Raw genomic sequence first — 18003 nt, forward strand, 5'->3', positions numbered from 1 at the left:
TGTTGCTCTGCGGGTGTGAGCTGTGATATGTTCTGTGCATCTGAGCTGGTTGCCAGATATGTGGTGTGGACAGTCCTGCTCAGTTGTGTATGCATTTCATTCTGTGTTAGTGGGAACAGTGTCTTGTGCTGCTGGTACCGTTTACGATCTCTGGGCTAGTTAGGTCCTTAAGTTCCAGCACAGCGTTGTCCTTATTGGGATGATCACCCTGCTTGCAGGCACATTTCCTGTGTTCGGTTGTGTCGTTAGAGGGACCCATGAAACAACAAGGACTCTTGATATAGGCTTGCCGGCTTAAGTGACTTGGCCAATCCACAAACTAATACCTCATACATTCTGTTATGTGTGCAGATATGTATGGTGAGTGTTTTGGTTAATTTGTCCATCATGGTTTATGTCTGTATTCCGTCTTATATCTGTTCCACCCGTCCACTGGTTGTTGGACACTCGATGCATGTTTATTTGGGATACCCATCCATTGGTGGGCAGAATTATCCTGTCCCATTCGTCAGTTGGTAGGTGAACATTAGGGGCTTGTTTGAATGTCTGTTCTTGTGTCTAGCCACCCATAAAGCAAGGGTGGCTAGACATCTGTCTTGACTGCCCTAGTGTCAAGTAACCTCAAGTTTCCGTTGGCATTCCAGGATGGACGTAAAAAGCAGGTCATTTGTTATAGATCTTGCAGAAGGCTGGCTGATTGCTTCATTTAAATAACTAAGCCAGCCCCTTATTATTTCCCTGCATCAGCCATGATAAAGAAGGGGGTTTCTTAGTGACTAAAATTATCCTGCCCCCAAAGCACCATAGAAAGAGGGAGGGAAATCCAAACCATATGAACTTACATAAGAATTTAACAAGAACTAAACCAGCTGGTACCTTTGGACCTGGACTGCATTTGGGTAAGTTTACTTCCCCAGACAACCCCTTTAAGAATGAGACATCAATGCCATCAATGGTACAAAATGTGATTTTTCTAAGTAAGACAAACCACGTAATCTTGTAGATATGATACCTTTTAATGGTTAACAAAAATACATGATGTTATAGCGAGCTTTTGCAGAGTCCTTTCTCAGGCTTAAATGAAAGCTTGAGGAAGAACCCTGCATTGATTCGAAAGCTCGCTATAACATCATGTATTTTTGTTAGCCATTAAAAGGTATCATATCTACAAGATTACATGATTTCTCTTACTGAGAAAAATCACATTTTGCTCTACTGGCTAACACCATATCAAACATTTTTAGTTTTATCAATGGTACAGTTTCAGGCAGATCTTTTAAGTTTTACAGTTAATGTGAGAATGACTGATTATGATACATATCATGATATTTGGTTATAAAGAAAATCCCATTACAGTATATACTATCACTCTGATTTAATCGGCAATTAGATCTATACCTCACCTTTAGTAAAAATCAACTTCTATTATACATCAACTTTCTTCTATATTCTCCCTATAGATATATTGCACATCACTAGCATAGAACAGAGAATGATGCAGGAACTGGTGCATTAGTATAAGCCATAAGTGCTGCCGTTGAGGTGAAATGTCATGACCTTGAAAATCAAAATCAAGCAGGAAACCAATTAACTTAGCAAGTCTATGGCTGATAACTTGGGCAACTTTGAAATTGGGTGTCAGGAATGAAAGACAACGAGAAGCTAATTTGCTGAAGTACCTTTATTAAGCCTTCTGTTCACCTCACCAAATCCTGATAGACTCGAAACGGGAAGATTAATGCAGCAGATTTTCAATTCTGTGTCATTTTTGTGTGGCTCTGGAAGGCTAGAAATCATTTAACGCAAATTGTTTTGCTGTATCACACTTGAACTCAGCGACCGCCACTTATACAATAAGAGTAGCCATCTAAAACGTTACCTGTAAATGGATTTACCGCCTGCTCTAGGAGAGGACAAAAAAAAATGTGCAAAATGAAATTGCTTTACTGCGTTCGAGGCATTGTGTCTAAGATAATATGTGACAAAAGGGTCAAACTTTAGGTTTTGTTCACAAAACTTTGCTGGAGAGTCAATGAGCTAGGTCATGTATCTATTTGCTGGAGCTGCTGCACATGGAATAGTGATAGTTTAGCATTTAGAAGATAAAACAAATCACTCGGCTGCTGTTAAATATTCATTTTTATCGGAAAATATACAGCATGGGAAAAATATGAAGTAAAATAAAGATTTTGCTAACAAAAACTAACATGCTTATCGTGATATGTGGTCTTATGTGTTAGTGTTTGCTTATAAGTATCCTGATAACATAATACAGCGGAAAAGAAAGATACATTGTAACAATAAACAGAGGCAATCTCACAGTTTTGGTCATCTTATCATTGCGTAAAATAAATGTGGATGAACAGTCAGTTTCAGACATTTTTTAACCTTTGGCTGCAAATATGTTACTCTTCATACTTATTCTCTAAACTCTAGCATCTCTATGCAGTGTTTCATTCTGTCACACAACCGGCCAACCAAACATCTGCTTACCTATTTCCTCATTCTACTGCAGAGAGTCTAAAAATAGGAATTACTTTAGAGTGCTCGGAAACGAAGAATGGGAAATGCTTTTATCATAGTACATTTAGACCAACCTGATAATTCACATCCAAGAAGTTCCATCCTCAGAGTACAATGGCGTCTGCACACTTGTGGATACAGGCGTATATACTGGGCTTGAATAGGTGGCGTAAAAGAATTGGCATAGGGTGTGTTGTTGTCAACGTTTCCTCGAAATACCTGTGTTAAAATAAAGAGGAAAGTTTAGTCCTGGAACATTTTTAAGATCTACACTTCCATTTACCATATATGTATATATTTTATTACTCATTTACTTGCTTTCTAACTAATTAGCAAACGTTTCAAAAGTTGGGTTTTTCCGGTTCACCAAATTTTGGCCAAAAGTTTGGTTCAGTCCAAATCAGGTCAAACTGAACTGCAACTTCACCAATACTCCTAAAACTATTGTCTGACACTACTTAAGATCTGGTGGTGGGGCAATGTGGCTCGGTGATTAGCACTGTTGCCTTTCAGTGCTTGAGTCCTAGCTTCAAATCTGTTCAAGAACAACATCTGCATGAAGTGTGTATGATGTTGTATCATAATAATAGTCACCTTATATAGTGCATATGTTTATTGAGAAGAAGAAACACAAATACAAGAAGAACATACAAGCTCCACACAGATGTTTTCCTTAGTCAGATTTGAACCTAGGACCCTAGTACTGCAAGTGAACAGTGCTAAACACTGAGCCACATTAGGCCTCCACCTTCTAGTAAATCCGATCACGATGAACCTCCTGAAGTTTTGGTTTACGCCAAACCAAACTTTTAGCAAAGTTCTACCCAAAACAAGGTTCAACTGTTTCCGTTTGCTCAACACTATTAGTAACCATTTATGATGAATCAGATTAAAAGAGCTTTTCTACTAACAAAGAATATTACCTTATCAGCAAAAATGTGATTTTTCTATTATAGTGTACAGATGTTATAGAGGGGAGGTCATAGAAGAAGACGAGTGTTCCCTACTATATAAGGGCTCAGTCACATGGGCGTTTTGATGCACAAATTTTTGAATGCATCAGTTACGCATTCAAAATTTCGTGTGACTGAAGCGGGCGTCAAGGCGGAAAAACACTGCTAGCTGTGGCAGAGGAGAGCGATGTTCTCCTATTGAATTCAATGGAGCCAGCAATACAGCCAGCTCCATTGACAGCAATAGGCTGCCAGCCAGCGCTGCAGTGAATTTCGGGGAAGGGCTTAAAATATAAGCCCTTCCCTGTAAACCATCCTAAACATGTGTAAGAAATAAAAAAAAATCTATACTCACCTCTCTGCAGCTGCCGAGGCTCAGCCGCATCCAGCCGGCTCTTCTCCTGCACTGCTCCAAATAGTATTCAGTAGGCGGGGATTTAAAATCCCCATCTGCTGAATGGGCTGCCTCTGATTGGCTGAGCACTGTAGCCAACCAGAGTTAGCTCTCAGCTATTGAATGACAGCTGAGAGCTGCCTCTGATTGGTCGCTACGCTCCGCCAATCAGAGGCAGCACTCACCCATTCATGAACTCATGAATGGTTGAGTGCTGCCTCTGATTGGCTGAGCACTGTGAGAGTGAGGGCGAAATGCAGTCTTATGAAATTTGATGTAGTCATGTAAATGAGCAGTATTTTGTTGTCTGTTTCATGTATGTATGTATTTTATTTGATCTTTTTAGCTTTCACTGTACCGTAGTATCTTTTCATAACAGTCCAAGACAGAGAGGTTAATTTCTAGTCCTAATTATAATGTACCTTTCTAGCTCTCCATTTCTAGTGTGTGCAACAGCTTGAGTTACAGAAAATCATTAGCTAATTTTTATACTGTCAATTTATCTTAACCAAGACAAAACTGATTACTTAGTACTAAGGCTTTAATGCAATGGCTGATTATTTTATGTTCCGCATTTTTAAATGGAATATTTCAAGAGATTTATTAAAGGACTTCAGTCGTCAGGTTTATGCTGATGAAACTGCGGGCAGCATGAACCCAGGACAGGTATGAATAGTGAATAGTGCCCCAGTGAGTGCATTATTCTGAATTGCTATGGCTTCTCCCCTTCCATATTATGCATACACACGAGCGATGAATAACATGTGACCTATGCAGTCACTTCTGGGATTGCATATATCCCTATTCCACACCACCTCTACTCGAGCCAACCTAAACAACCAATCACCGTGAATCAGCCAACCCAAATAACCAATCACTGTGAATCAGCCAACCCAAATAACCAATCACCGTGAATGAGTTAATCCAAACAACCAATCAGGTTGCGAATGGTATGGAGGTGGTGTGGAATTTAGTTATACGCTCTGAGATTGGACCAGTGGACACCTTTAGTAAAAACATTGGACAAAGGAGGATATTGAACAGGTGAGTATGTGTTTTTCTTTGTTTTCCTCCTCTATATACTCCCTGTTGTTTTCTCTTTATATTGAAAAACTACTTAAATCTCACTATGATTCCCCAGCTTTGATGAGGAGATGCGCATTTGTTTGTCTTTTGACGTTTCCGAGATCAAACTTAAGTGTTAAAGGTGACAGATACTACAGTAACTCTTCTCCAAGTGACTTTCCCTATGCTTTTGTCAGTGCTATAATTCAAGGTTCATGGTTCAGTACATCCTGAATTACAATGAAAATCCCTTACAATTGTGCCAATTGTAAGGACTTAATCTCCTTACTCAAGAAATTAAAGGGGTTTAATTTAAGAAATTCTGAAAAAAGAACATCAATAATTGATCTGCTGGAGTCGGTGACTTGGGACTCCAGCTGATCAGCAGATTGTCTGTGACAATACATAGGGGTCAGAGCAGCCCATGCTTGTTAATGCCTTGAAATCAATGACAGCTGTGCCTGCAGTTAAATTTTTCATTACAGACACAAGTGGGCACTTGCATATGGTAACATAGTTTAGATAACATGGAAACAGGAGCATCAATTTATGTAATGCTTCTACTTTTAGTATGGATTAAGCACAATTTTTGGACCACAAACATTTTTACAAAGCCATGCTCCTTTGTTGGACAACTTGCAAAAAGTGTCTAAAACACATCATAAATGTGGTGGAAACCAAGTAAGACAGTTTTCTGGCACAATTTGTGCCAGAGAACTAATATCTTTCCAATAGTAAATCTCCTACAGTCTTTCCAGGTATTACAGATATGCCATGTGCCATCATGAGGAAGGAAGCCTGGTGATGCTACAATTTTGTGTATACCCTGTTCATGAAAAGAAAATACCTCAGTGTCCCTATGTACTACTTCATATCCTATATGACTATAGACTAATGTTGAGTGAACTGAACCAGTAAAATCCTGTTTCAGGTCAAAATCTGCTAAAAGTTTGGCACACCCCGAACGAAGATTTTGGCAAAATTCTGAAAACAGGGTTCTTCTGGTTTGGTTTGCTCAGCACTAGTCCTGAACACTGGTGTATAACACTGCCTAAAAGCCATTAAAACCCTGTATAACCTTCTCAGAGTGTTATGTTGGGCTTTTATGACTCTTAGACAGTGTGATATATCAGTTTTAGGGGTTCAAACTAATTTGAACCAAACTTTTCAAAAGTTCACTCATCACTACTAATGACATTCCATGGAGCCACATAAATGAGATATGTCTACGTAAACAATATTCACCATGCAAATTCCAAACACATTCTATAGGGTTGTGTATAAATGACAAATATGAGAGCTTAAAGGGTACATATTTTCTCATACATGGTTCACGTTTTTAAAATGTGCTGCTCTAAGTGAGTCTGAACTTTGGGGGCCAGAAATGAAGGCAGCGATACAGTCTTTGTTCAAGTCCTATGCATGTGAGGGTAAGGAGCAAGGTCTTATGTTGGGTGTAAGTAGTTGAGAGCTCAGAGATATGTAAAAGTGGCGTTGCGGATTCTGCCCTCGCTACCACATATGTAAGACAAGAATTGAATCACTGCCTCCTCTGCCTATTTTGTCGCGATTGCTTGACTGTGATTGCTTTCCGTGTGGACAATCATGCAGTATCTGCATGTCTGCTCACATGAGCGGATGACAACTGTGATTTTCCGCTCGCCGAAAAAAAAAAATTGCAGAATGCTCTATTTATTCGCGGATTCCGCTCGGACTTCAATGGAGGCCGTCTGACACACGGTCCTTTCAGAATTGACATTGCAGAAAGGTTGCAGATGCCATGTCATAGCCTAGTGATGACATGGTAAAAGCAGCAGTTTAAGGAAAAAACTGTACTGCTTATATGCATCGGCCAGCGCTTCCGCAAACATTCACAATGGAGAAAAAAGAAGACCCGGATGGGTAAGCAGTGTCCTTGGCCACCAGCAGGGTTGGATTCCGCTGCAGGCTCCCGCATGCAGGATCTGACCCGCCCATGGAGATGACCCTTAAGTGTAGAACCACTGAGATATGTAATGTATAGTGTATATCAGAAAGTGAAGCCACTGTTCATACACATTTATTATTTCTACATAACTCCTTTAATACAATGTATAATAGGGAGTTTTTATATAGCTATTTATGAGATCTCATAGAACAACTTCATAGTGCAATACAACAGAAATATAGTTCAAGGAGTCTACAAAAGAAACTTACCATGTCATCATTGGTTCTTTTTACTTTATATGTTAACCATGATTTCCCATCATCACTGTATGCAATCTTGTATGATTTTATATATTCTGGGCTTCCTATCCTTTTTGCTCCTTGAGTAATAACGCCAGTGACTCTCATTTTCCTCTGCAAATTTATCTGTTGAGAAATAATAAATATGAGTCATGTTTATGTATAGCTGTATAACCTTTCTTAAAAGCTAGATAATCTAATGTTACACCGCATGGCGACTTTATTAAAGACACCTGGCCTTTCATGATTGGAGTTTCCTTGAATGAGACCTTCCACTGGGCAGAAGTTTTCCACATTCCGTACCTTAATCAGCGGGTGCAAATTCCACACCAAAATCCACAAGTTTCATTGTCGATTTTGATGCAGAATTGTCAGAAGAACTAAACCATTTCATTCCACATCATAATCCACAGGGAGTCATGTAGAGTGCTAAGGCAGCAGAACTGCAGTACTTCATGACCTGAAGGTTGCAAGTTCAATCCACGCTTGGTTCAGGTAACCGGTTCAAGGGCAACTTATCCTTCCGAGGTCAATAAAATGAGTACCTAGCTTGGTGGTGGTGGTGGTGGTATGGGGGGTGATAAATAAATTACTTGAAAGCGCTGCGCAATAAGTTGGCGCTATACAACTAACAAGATTTATTTATTTTGCTGCGGTATGGAATGCCAAGTGAAGGGTTCCTTGTAACTCCAGAATTCAGCATAAAGTCAAATGAGCAAGCTTTCTGTGAATCAGTTTCAGTGTGAATCCACATTAGAATGGGAATATCATGCTAAATGAGTGACTTTGAATGAGACATAGTCATTGGTGTTAGACTAGCCAGGACTGGTATTTCATACACTGTCAACCTTGCAATGGTGTTGAGACTATACTTAGAATGGTATGATCAGAAGAAAACATCTAGTAAAAGGGGAATTCTATGGACATAAACAGCTTGTTGATGAAAGGGCTCAGAAGAGAATGTCAAGAATCGTTTTGATGAATAAGCGGTATTCAAATACAATGCTGGTGCTCTAACTAATGTATGCGAATGCACAATACATTATTCCTTAACATGGATGGGCTATAGTAGCAGATGACCAGTTTAAGTGCCGTTGCTAAAGGCCCATTTACACCAGCCGATGATCGCTAAAAAATCGCTAATCGGAGATCGTTTTAACGATCCTTGGCACGTCTAAACGTGCGCCCATCATGCGCTTTTTGGGCACTGCTAGCTGATTGTTAACCTAAAAATCGTCCTTCACTCTTATGAGAAGTTCTCCATGGGGAGTGCTGATAGCATTGTTTTCCCCTGGAGAACAAAGGATCTGAGTGCAGATAATAGCCTCGGGCTTTTAACTGCATTCAGCAAAGGCTTCATTTGCACACATAATTGGTACTTAAGTAGCTGAGTAGCTACTTAATAGTTTATGCAAAATGATCGCTCAAAGCTGTCACTTAAACTATCGTTTGAGTGATCTTTGAGCGATCATCTGCTAGTGTAAATGGGCCTTAGGAGAAACAGAAAGACAAGACTCCAGTGGGCAAAGAAGCACAACAATTGGATCACTGAGCAATGGAAAAACATCATCTGGTCAGAATCCAGATTTTTGTTGGCGTATGCTAATGGAAGGTCAAAATTTAGCACAATTTTGTAGGAATCGATAAAACCTTCCTGTCAGGTGTCAACAGTCCAGGCTGGTAGAGATGGAGTAATAGTGTAGAGAATATTTTCTTGGCACCCTGGGTCCTTTCATACCTATGGATAGTTGCCACAAAGAACTGCTGTAGTTCTAGAGACCAAACAAGGTCCAATGTGCTATTATTTAGTTGTCTCCATATATAGTATAGCCACTCAAAAATAAGCAATTCCCTCTTTAAAGACTTTCTATGTGGTACAAGAAAACCATGATGATTTTTGGAGATGGGACGACTCAAGCCTTTCACCTTTTTATTTCAGTTCCGATTTTTTTTAAGAGACAATGGTATAGTCTGAAGTGATTTCACTATTAGTGAGAAAGAATGGCAATATTATGTAACATAATAAAATATACCTTCTGGAGTCCAGCTCCATTCATAATATAAAGCTTACTCCGGTCTGATGTCAGTGCAAAGACTGGGTTTTGGGGGTCTAATTATTGGGATACCCTGCTAATCCCAATGAAGGTGTTTGCCCCTAGTGGAGACATGGCTGCACATATTAATGATAAAGATATTGTATGATAAGAGTCAAGCATGCTAGCTCATAAATTGGCTTTATTGTCTTTTATTATTAAGCAGACAGCATTATTATTCATCAGAATTAAGGTCCTAAACCTCTTAATGATATGTTTTTTGGCTTGAACTCTCTGACTTCAACATTGATAGGACCAAAGTACCAGCCGCAGTATTTCATGTTCTGAAATGGATTTTTTTTAAAAAGGAGCCCAATTCTGGCTAGAAAACTGATTTTGGATTAATTTTCAGCAGGGCAGTCTCAGGAGTATCTGAAACAGGAGTGATCTGATGACCTAGAAGTAATTGATTGTTTCTTACAGCCACTGAGTCAGGAACTCTCATAAAAAATTTCCAAAACTTACTGAAGTCGAACATAAAGAACATTTAAGATGCATAGTTTTGTTTAACTAAAAATAATATCTCTCTTCTGTTGTTAAAGAATAACGGAACTTTTATTTTTCTTTTAAACTTCTTTTATAAATCAACAACACAAGCAACAATAACATATTTTGTAATATATTTTATTACAGAACAATGCATTTTTCTCCACTTTTCAGCCACTTCTTTGCCTGCCCGTTTCCTACACTGACCATGCTCTCAGAATTTACTGAACAAAATCCATACACAGAGGTCAAAATACTGAGAGATCAGGTTACAGTTGTTCCCACCCTCTCCTTAGAAGTTTAGGGAGAGGAAAAGGTGGCAGAAGGAGCTGCTGGAGGCAGGGGGTACACAGAGATGCTGTTGCTGCTGTCCTGTGTGTGTTTTATCTCACACCAGTCCTAGATTATCCCAACATAGACTTTTATCCCCGTCCACCATTGAAGCCCCAACAAATTTCGAGAATGGGTTCCTGTGTCCTCCTCTTCTTCTCACTGTGGGCTCTCTTCACCCACCTGCAGTAATGTCAGATTGAATGGAGTAGTTGCTGATCATGCACAGCTGCTCCTCCCTTCATTTCAATGGTGCTGATGAAAATAGGTGAGTACCAGTGCTTGGCTAGCTACGTCAGCCCCATTGGAGATTAATACAGTCAACTGGGCATCTGCGACCACAACTCCATACAATTTCCTTCTCGTTATGCAAAAAGCCCGCAGTGAGAAGAAGATGAAAGCCTGCAGTGAGGAGAAGAGGAGGATATGGGACGCTGCACCTAGAATCAGTGGGGGTCTCACTGGTGAAATCTATGTATAAGTAATAAAAATCTGTCTCAAGGTAAGGGTAGCTGAAAACAGTCCATTTTTTCAACCATGATATATGACCAGACCAGAAGGCCAACCTAGTAAAACGTATATAAAAACTACTGTGTTGATTTGTTTTTGTTCAGAAGCCCTGCATAATTCATCAGCTGCACTAGACATATAGAAGACATAAGTGTGCAAAAATGAAAAATTCTGAACCGTCTTCTATTATTCCCTTAATTTATAATTACTTTATGGCTAAGCCTTTGCTGCTACCATAGGAGTCCAGGTAACAGCTTTTCTACTTTGACAGGACCATGAGGAACGGGATAAGTGGCATTGTCAGATTCTTTGTTTTAAGCCAATAACTCATTGGGGGATGTGTACAACACAAAAAAGAAAGCAGAAGTTGGTAAAAATCACTTCTGTCTTCCTTGTTGGATTCCCAGCTGTCTCTGGCAGCCGGATGCATAACTAGAAACTACATGACAAAGAGGACAGTCGTGTTTTTGCAGCAACATCAAAAAACAGCACTGCAGTTTAAAGTCTCTGACTGTTGTAATTCACAGTTCAGAAAATTAAAAACTACCATTCTATAGACCGCAATTTGCTAGCAAATGATCTGGCTTTTTAATATTGTCTCCTTTGTTGGATGAAATCATAATTGATACACAAAAGGTATGAGTAATGCGATTCACTAATGCTAAATTACCATTCAGTATTTTAATGTTCGTGTCAACCTGTCCTTCAAAAGTACTGCTGAATTAGGACATTTATTATCAGTATGAGCATGGCTGCAAATAAATCATTTATCGCCACAATGATATTTTTTCTCCATATTTCACTTTGTTCTTATTACTGTCAATTATTTTGTAGAGAACAGGAAGAACAAACATGATTTGTATCTAAAGAAAAGTGTTAGTTTCCAAATAAAAAAAGGCTAACGTAGCACCAACTGACCAAATTATTGCTACACATACAGAAACGTATCTCAACAAACACTAGAAAAATAATTCCTTTAGTCAATGCACTCTGAATTTTTATGAGTTAGAAGTTAGACGCTGTGTATCTTGAACCGAATGAATACCATCAATCATTTATATGGCCTTAGCATGGCAAACAAAGGCACAATGAAAGCACTTGTCACATGCAACAACGTTCCTCAAGTTCAGTGCTCAAGGGCAACAACCACCAGTCGTTAGCCAGCTTTGCCCTGGTAATTGAATAAGGATTAGAAACCTTGCCATTTCATTGTCCTTAGAGAAAGAAACGGAAGGAACCTTGGAAATGTAAAGGTAGTTGGGTTGTATTTTCAACATGAAGAGAATGATCAATGCGTCTGACAAATTACCCAAAGGTGGACAACTGTGGTTCTTTATAGGTGAAGACTTAGCAAAATAGCGCAATAAATCTTACTGAAATATTCTTCATGCAGAGCCTGGAATCCTTTTTAATGATAAATAGTTTGAGCTCACATTAAGCAGTGTGTGGGACTTAATTTTATGAAGGATGTGAGATGAATAGATGAAATGCAAGTTGTCTTGTACAGCATGCATTATAAAATCCGAATCTTAGTATGAAAGGCAAATTGCCTGCTCATGTGGGATTTTCCACTTTCTTCCAGCTGTTTAATGCAGTCTAGACTTATGAATAGTACTGACAGACGAATAACAAGTTGTCTCTTTGCTCCACAGTGAAACAGTTTACTGACATTAATACATCAAGGAAGAAAATCTTGGTTTTGAGCAATATAACCAGATTAGCAAGGGATAAGAAAGGTCAGAACAGGCCCGAGGGCAATGCCGCAGAAAAAAAAAATTATAGAAAAAGGAAACCCCTCTAGCTAGAGAAGTCTTAGAAAGTAAATACGGAACTTTTCAACTAGGAAAATGAAATTATGACTGTTTATGACTTCATGGTTGTCGGAAAGGAAATGATTCAGAGTGAGTGATCCTTGAATGCTAAGCTAGACATTGAGGAAGGTGGCTTAGATATTGTTTTGGAATACATTTCTAGGTTCAGTCCCAGCTTCAAAAGATTACTTCTCATTGTAGCGACTAACCTTGGGGAGCCTGCGTAGGATACTTTGCTTTTATTCTAATTCCATACTGATTATCTGCCTGCGCCGTGCTCATCTTTCCTTCTTTTAAATAATGAAACAAGCGTTTTCGCAACACCCAATGAACCAGCTTGGCCAAGCTATTTAGAGTGCTTCAAGCGTGTTCAAACACAAAATCAACATTGTAACAGTTATCATAATTAAACTTGCTCTTCTTTGTCTTTCACCCTTCCAATTAAAAGTTCAATAACTCACAAAACAAATACGAAAACAGCGCCTTACAGCTGTTAATCAGTGTCATGAGAGACAATACATTATGGCGGGTTATATTTCTGTATGTGTTAACACCATTCAATACGGCTGATGAGAATTAATTGCACCGCACTGGTAGTTGGAAAGTTCAGCTCAATATTTACAATACAGATAAATATTCATCTCATACATTATCTGTATTTGCTAATGCATCTAAACTGCCTTTAATATGATTAATACTCTGCTTAGGGGAGATTCAGCCTTTGGAATATAATGAAATAGATATATTATCATATGTGACACCACGGTGGTCATAATCGAAATCAGACAATCAATACATCTAGGCTATGACCAGATATATTGCTTGTGGGATGAAAAGGGGTAAATGAGGACTGAGGCTCTGGTGCAACCTGTTGATGTGCGTCCATGTTAGGCAAAATACAGTTGATGAAATTGATCTTCTTAAAAAAGTTGCTTTATTCAGAACCAGCGAGTAATGAGTTTCGAGATTTGGAAATCTCTTTATTAAATAGCTAGGTTATATATTAATAAGTAGATGTTGCAAATTCCTCATGGTTTGGTGTACGTAAAAATATGACCATTGGGGGCCAGTGGTTTCACATAGAGTGCCCAGGATCTTGAACCCGCTGGCCATCAATGGGCATATTTTCACGTATACTGGACCCTAAAGGATTTGTACATTTGTCCTCTTTGTCTCAAGTTGCGGGCACTCTTCATGAAACTGATAAACTTTTGTAAATTAGCCTCAGACCCGTTTTTCCTACCCACCATCCTATCCCAAGATGCACTGATCAAAGGCCCTCTGCTGATTCTCAAATGTTTCTACTTTATCAGAAATATTGCTTGTCATGCACTTGAAGCTATTTGATTTTTTATATAAAGTTTCTAATATGGCTCTTAACGTGCAAAAATGGGAATCTAAAAATATACTCATAAGCCAGTGGTATACCTTGAAGCTCCTAAATACCAATGAAGAATTCTCAAGTCTGATATTTAATTTATAATTCTGGTTTTCTATTGTGCAGCAGAAGAGCTATTGAGACTAATAACACAGCATCCTCTAGTTATGTCAATGTCAAAAGCTTGTGGACATACTTGTATAAGGTTGAAAAGCAAGAACTCTCAAAGAGGCAACATTGACAACTTATACCGTTATGTTGCCTTTGCAATAAGGTAAAGTCTAAAGGTGCCCATGAACTTTCAATAGCTGTTGGCTGGATCTTCTTTATGCCAACAGCTACGTCATTCAGTCAAGCATTCATGCATTTTACATGGTAAGAGGGAGGTAAGCAGTAGGCAGACAATTGTGGTGATCTTCATAAGGGAAACAAAAGAATTAGGTGTTTTTCCCAAGATCATCTATTGGGGCAAAGGTGACAAGCCCCTATACACATGCAGGAGTCATCCATTCCCATCCATAATTGATGTCATGTGTACAGGAATCTTAATTCTATACGTGTGCTGCCTACTACAATATTCTAAACATTACATCTTTGAATCTGACCTTTATAATTTTCATGCAGTTGAATCTTACTCCTTTGTAACCATTTTCAACACATTGTCATGAACATTTGTTTTGTGTCCTATTAATATTTAACACATATTTCTATCTTTAAAATATACAAATATTATGCATATAAAATGTAATGATATTTTCCTAGATTGTCCAGAATCATTCATATGACTGTAATACATTAATATATTCTAGCCTTCTGCCAGTCTATTGTCTTCAGAACAACTAGAACTGGATGTTGTTCTGTTTCCATTGCTGCACTGAAGTTCACTAGGTACAGCACTAGGTTATATCTCAGCGCAAGCAAGTAGTTGTAATTTATGTCCTTCTTGGAGTCAAATATTGAAGTTCCTAGTTGGAGTATGATTTTACATTAGACACAATAGGTCTAATGTAATAGGCCTTTGTTTAAGAGCAGCTTTGCAGAAAAGGCCTTTTAGTTAGTACTCTCTGCAGTTGCTACATTGATTAGTTAGATTTCTGATCTTCTTAATCTGCCTGGTTACCTTTAAGTGTTTTACTTGTGACATGGAAACACCTAGGAGTAAGAACAGCTCAACCATGAAGTGGTAGACCAAATAAACTCAATATACTGAAGAGTGTGGTGCTTAAAAATTGTCCATCATCATTCACATCCAAGTTCCAAATTGCCTCTGGATATGACATCAGCACCAGAACTGTGCATCGGGAGCTTCAAAAGATTGGTTTTCCTGCTGAGCAGCTGCATATAAGATCCCTATGTGCAACGTAAAGAATAAGATCGCTATGTGCAATGTCCCCACCAAACTTTGAAACAATGAAAATGTACTCTGGAGTAAAGAATCACTTTTACTATCTGGTAAACTGACAGATGAATATGGGTTGAATGGAGAATGCTACAATACCAAATGGAATGCACAGTGCCTACTGTAAAATTTGATGGAGGAACAATGGTATGAAGGTGTATTTCAGGGTTTCGGCTAGGAAGGGTAATGTTAAAAGCACATCATACAAATACATGTTATGCAATTATGCTTCCAACTATAGCGCAATAGTTTGGCGAAGGTCCTTTCCGGTTCCATCACGACTGTGCCCCTGTACACAAAGTGAGATCTAAATATTGTGCATAGTTTGACAAGTTTTGTGTGGGGGAACCTGAAAGCCTTGAACTCAACTCCATCAAAAACTTTTAGGATAAATTAGAATGCTGGTTATGAGATCTGTCTTCTCATCCAATATCAGTGCCTGAGCTCACAAATGTTCTTTTTGCTGAATGGGAACAAATTCCCACAAAGCTGTCCAATCCTGCATTATACAGATAGTACATTAATTTGAGTGGTGGCACTGAAGGGAAACTAAACACTTTTTACAAGGTTTCCTCAATTTTACAGCTGATAACTTTGGATTAAAAGAAGGCGACACTTTGTAATCAGGTTATTGATAAAGCCAACTTCTAAAAAAGTAGAACACTATTGACATGGCATTATTAGGCTTCATATTTGACTATAGTATTGAGCAAACTGAACAAGTACAACACTGTTTCAAATCGAATGTTGCTAAAAGTTTGGCATGAACCCTAACCTAGCTTTTAGCAGAGTTCTTCCTGAAAATGGGTTCTACTCGTTCGGTTAGCTCCACATTAGTCCTGAACACTGGTGTATAACACTGTATCAAAACTAGTGTTATAAAGGGGTTACGTATGTGCTGGGCATTTACACATCATGCCCAATACTAACACAAGGCAATTTTTACACAGGATGAATAAACACATGTAAGTTCCACATAAAACACCAAACATACCACCCAAACAAGGGGGAAGGGGAATGGGAAATCTAGCCCTAGCAGCCAGAAGAGGCTAGGGCAGCCCCTACCTAAAGTGGTCGTCCTGATAGGGATGGTCCCATGCTGGAACCAAGGGGCCACCTGCACTAAGAACAGGTGGTAACAACTATAGGCAGTAGGGGCGATGACAGAAGCAACTCAAATATACAAAGCTACTTAACTGAATCAGGACGACTACTCCAAGGAAAATGTGAACTAGACCAACTTCACCCATAAGAAATTAATAATCAGAAACTAGTGAGAGCAGGGGTTCAAATATATAAACCCTCTCACAAATAGATTGGCCAATCAAGGAAAAAACAAAATACCTAGAGGAATTTCAACATATGACTCCAAATGACCCTTTATCAATGATAGGGAAACCCAAGAAGATAACAGACATACAATCACAAAAGTGTCATAATGTGGCTCGGACTGACCTAGTCCGTTTCCGCCTCGTGGCCGGTATACAACGGCCCTGTCACGGCCGTCAAGCCTTGACAGTACCTCCGCTCTAAGGAGGGGCACTAGGAGACTTAGAACACAGCTAAGTATGATTCAGCCTGTGGAAACTCTTAATGAGATAGTCAGCATTGACATCTGCGGCTAGAACTATAGTCCTCTCTTCAGGACTGTACCGTCGGTAATGTACCAAATACTGCAATGAATTCCTTAACTCATGTGAATCAATTATTCAGCTTACCTCAAACTGAAGAATTCCATCCACAATGGGAGGAGGAGATTCTCCATTTACAGTATTAACATACTTCTTAATTAAAGATTTGTGAATCAGTAATCTTAAGGGAAACGTGGATTTCTAACTTGAAAACGGTGAAGTTAATTATCTCATTGATTTTGTATGGACTAAGGAAGTGCGACCCAGTTTAAAAGATGGCAGTCTAAGCTTAATGTTCCTAGTGGACAACCAAACTAAATATCACACCCTTTGACCGATTTCTGTTTGCCACCCTCTTGTAATCTCTCACCGACTTCCTAAGATTTTTCTGAGCTTTCTCACAAACAGTCTCAATATGGGACAAAATTTCAATCTCATCAGGCACCTCAGAGAGAAATTTGGAAAAAGAACCAAAACACGGATGGAATCCATAATTACAGAAAAAGGAGAGGTGCCAGTACACTCCAGAGAACTATTGTTCAATGCAAACTCTGCCAAAGGCAAATACCCTGACCGGTCTCCTTGATTGTCAGAAACAAAGCACCATAAGTATTGTTCGAAACTCTGGTTACATATTCTGTTTGACCATTTGTCTAAGAATGATCTGCAGACTAGGAAGACAGCTGAAAGCCCAAACGACAGCACAGAAGGCACTAGAATTTAGGCATAAACTTAAGACCCCAATCCCAGGCAATATTAAATGGCAACTCATCGACCTGACAATATGAGTTATGAATAGTCTAACCAAAGTCTTTGTATTTGAAAGAACACGGAGACCTGTTACTTGATACATCTTGCTGAACTGATCCACCACCACCTAAACAACAAAATTCCCCTTGGAGGGGAATAAATCAGTGATAAAATCCATGGAAAAGTGGGTCCAAATTTTCTCTATTATAGGCAAAGGCAAAAACCTCCCAGCCAGGGGATTCTGAGGGTATTTGGTTCTAGCACAAACATCACAAAAAAACACATCTATTTTCATAGATGGTCACCAGTAGGTTCTTGTTATCAGTTTCCTGGTATTGTGAATACCCAGATGCCCTGCCAGAACAGAATTATGCATTTTAGATAATAAATTATTTCAATCTTAAAGGGGTTGTCTCGCGGCAAACATCACAATTTTACATTACCCCATTCCCCC

The 18003-nt window shown here is 39.0% G+C and overlaps 1 protein-coding gene across 1 annotated transcript in view; it reads right to left on the minus strand.

Moving 5' to 3' along the window:
• Window positions 1–18003, minus strand: part of EDIL3 (EGF like repeats and discoidin domains 3) — a 649344-nt gene that overhangs the window by 120040 nt on the left and 511301 nt on the right. The window contains exons 6-7 of the mRNA XM_066602963.1: window positions 7132–7287; window positions 2598–2742 (exon numbers count right to left, since the gene is read on the minus strand). Coding sequence (XP_066459060.1) covers window positions 2598–2742; window positions 7132–7287 — 301 coding nt within the window. The remainder of the gene's footprint in view (window positions 1–2597; window positions 2743–7131; window positions 7288–18003) is intronic.

Source organism: Eleutherodactylus coqui, chromosome 5 (assembly GCF_035609145.1).
Source record: "Eleutherodactylus coqui strain aEleCoq1 chromosome 5, aEleCoq1.hap1, whole genome shotgun sequence".
In the NCBI taxonomy this organism is placed as follows: Eukaryota; Metazoa; Chordata; class Amphibia; order Anura; family Eleutherodactylidae; genus Eleutherodactylus; species Eleutherodactylus coqui.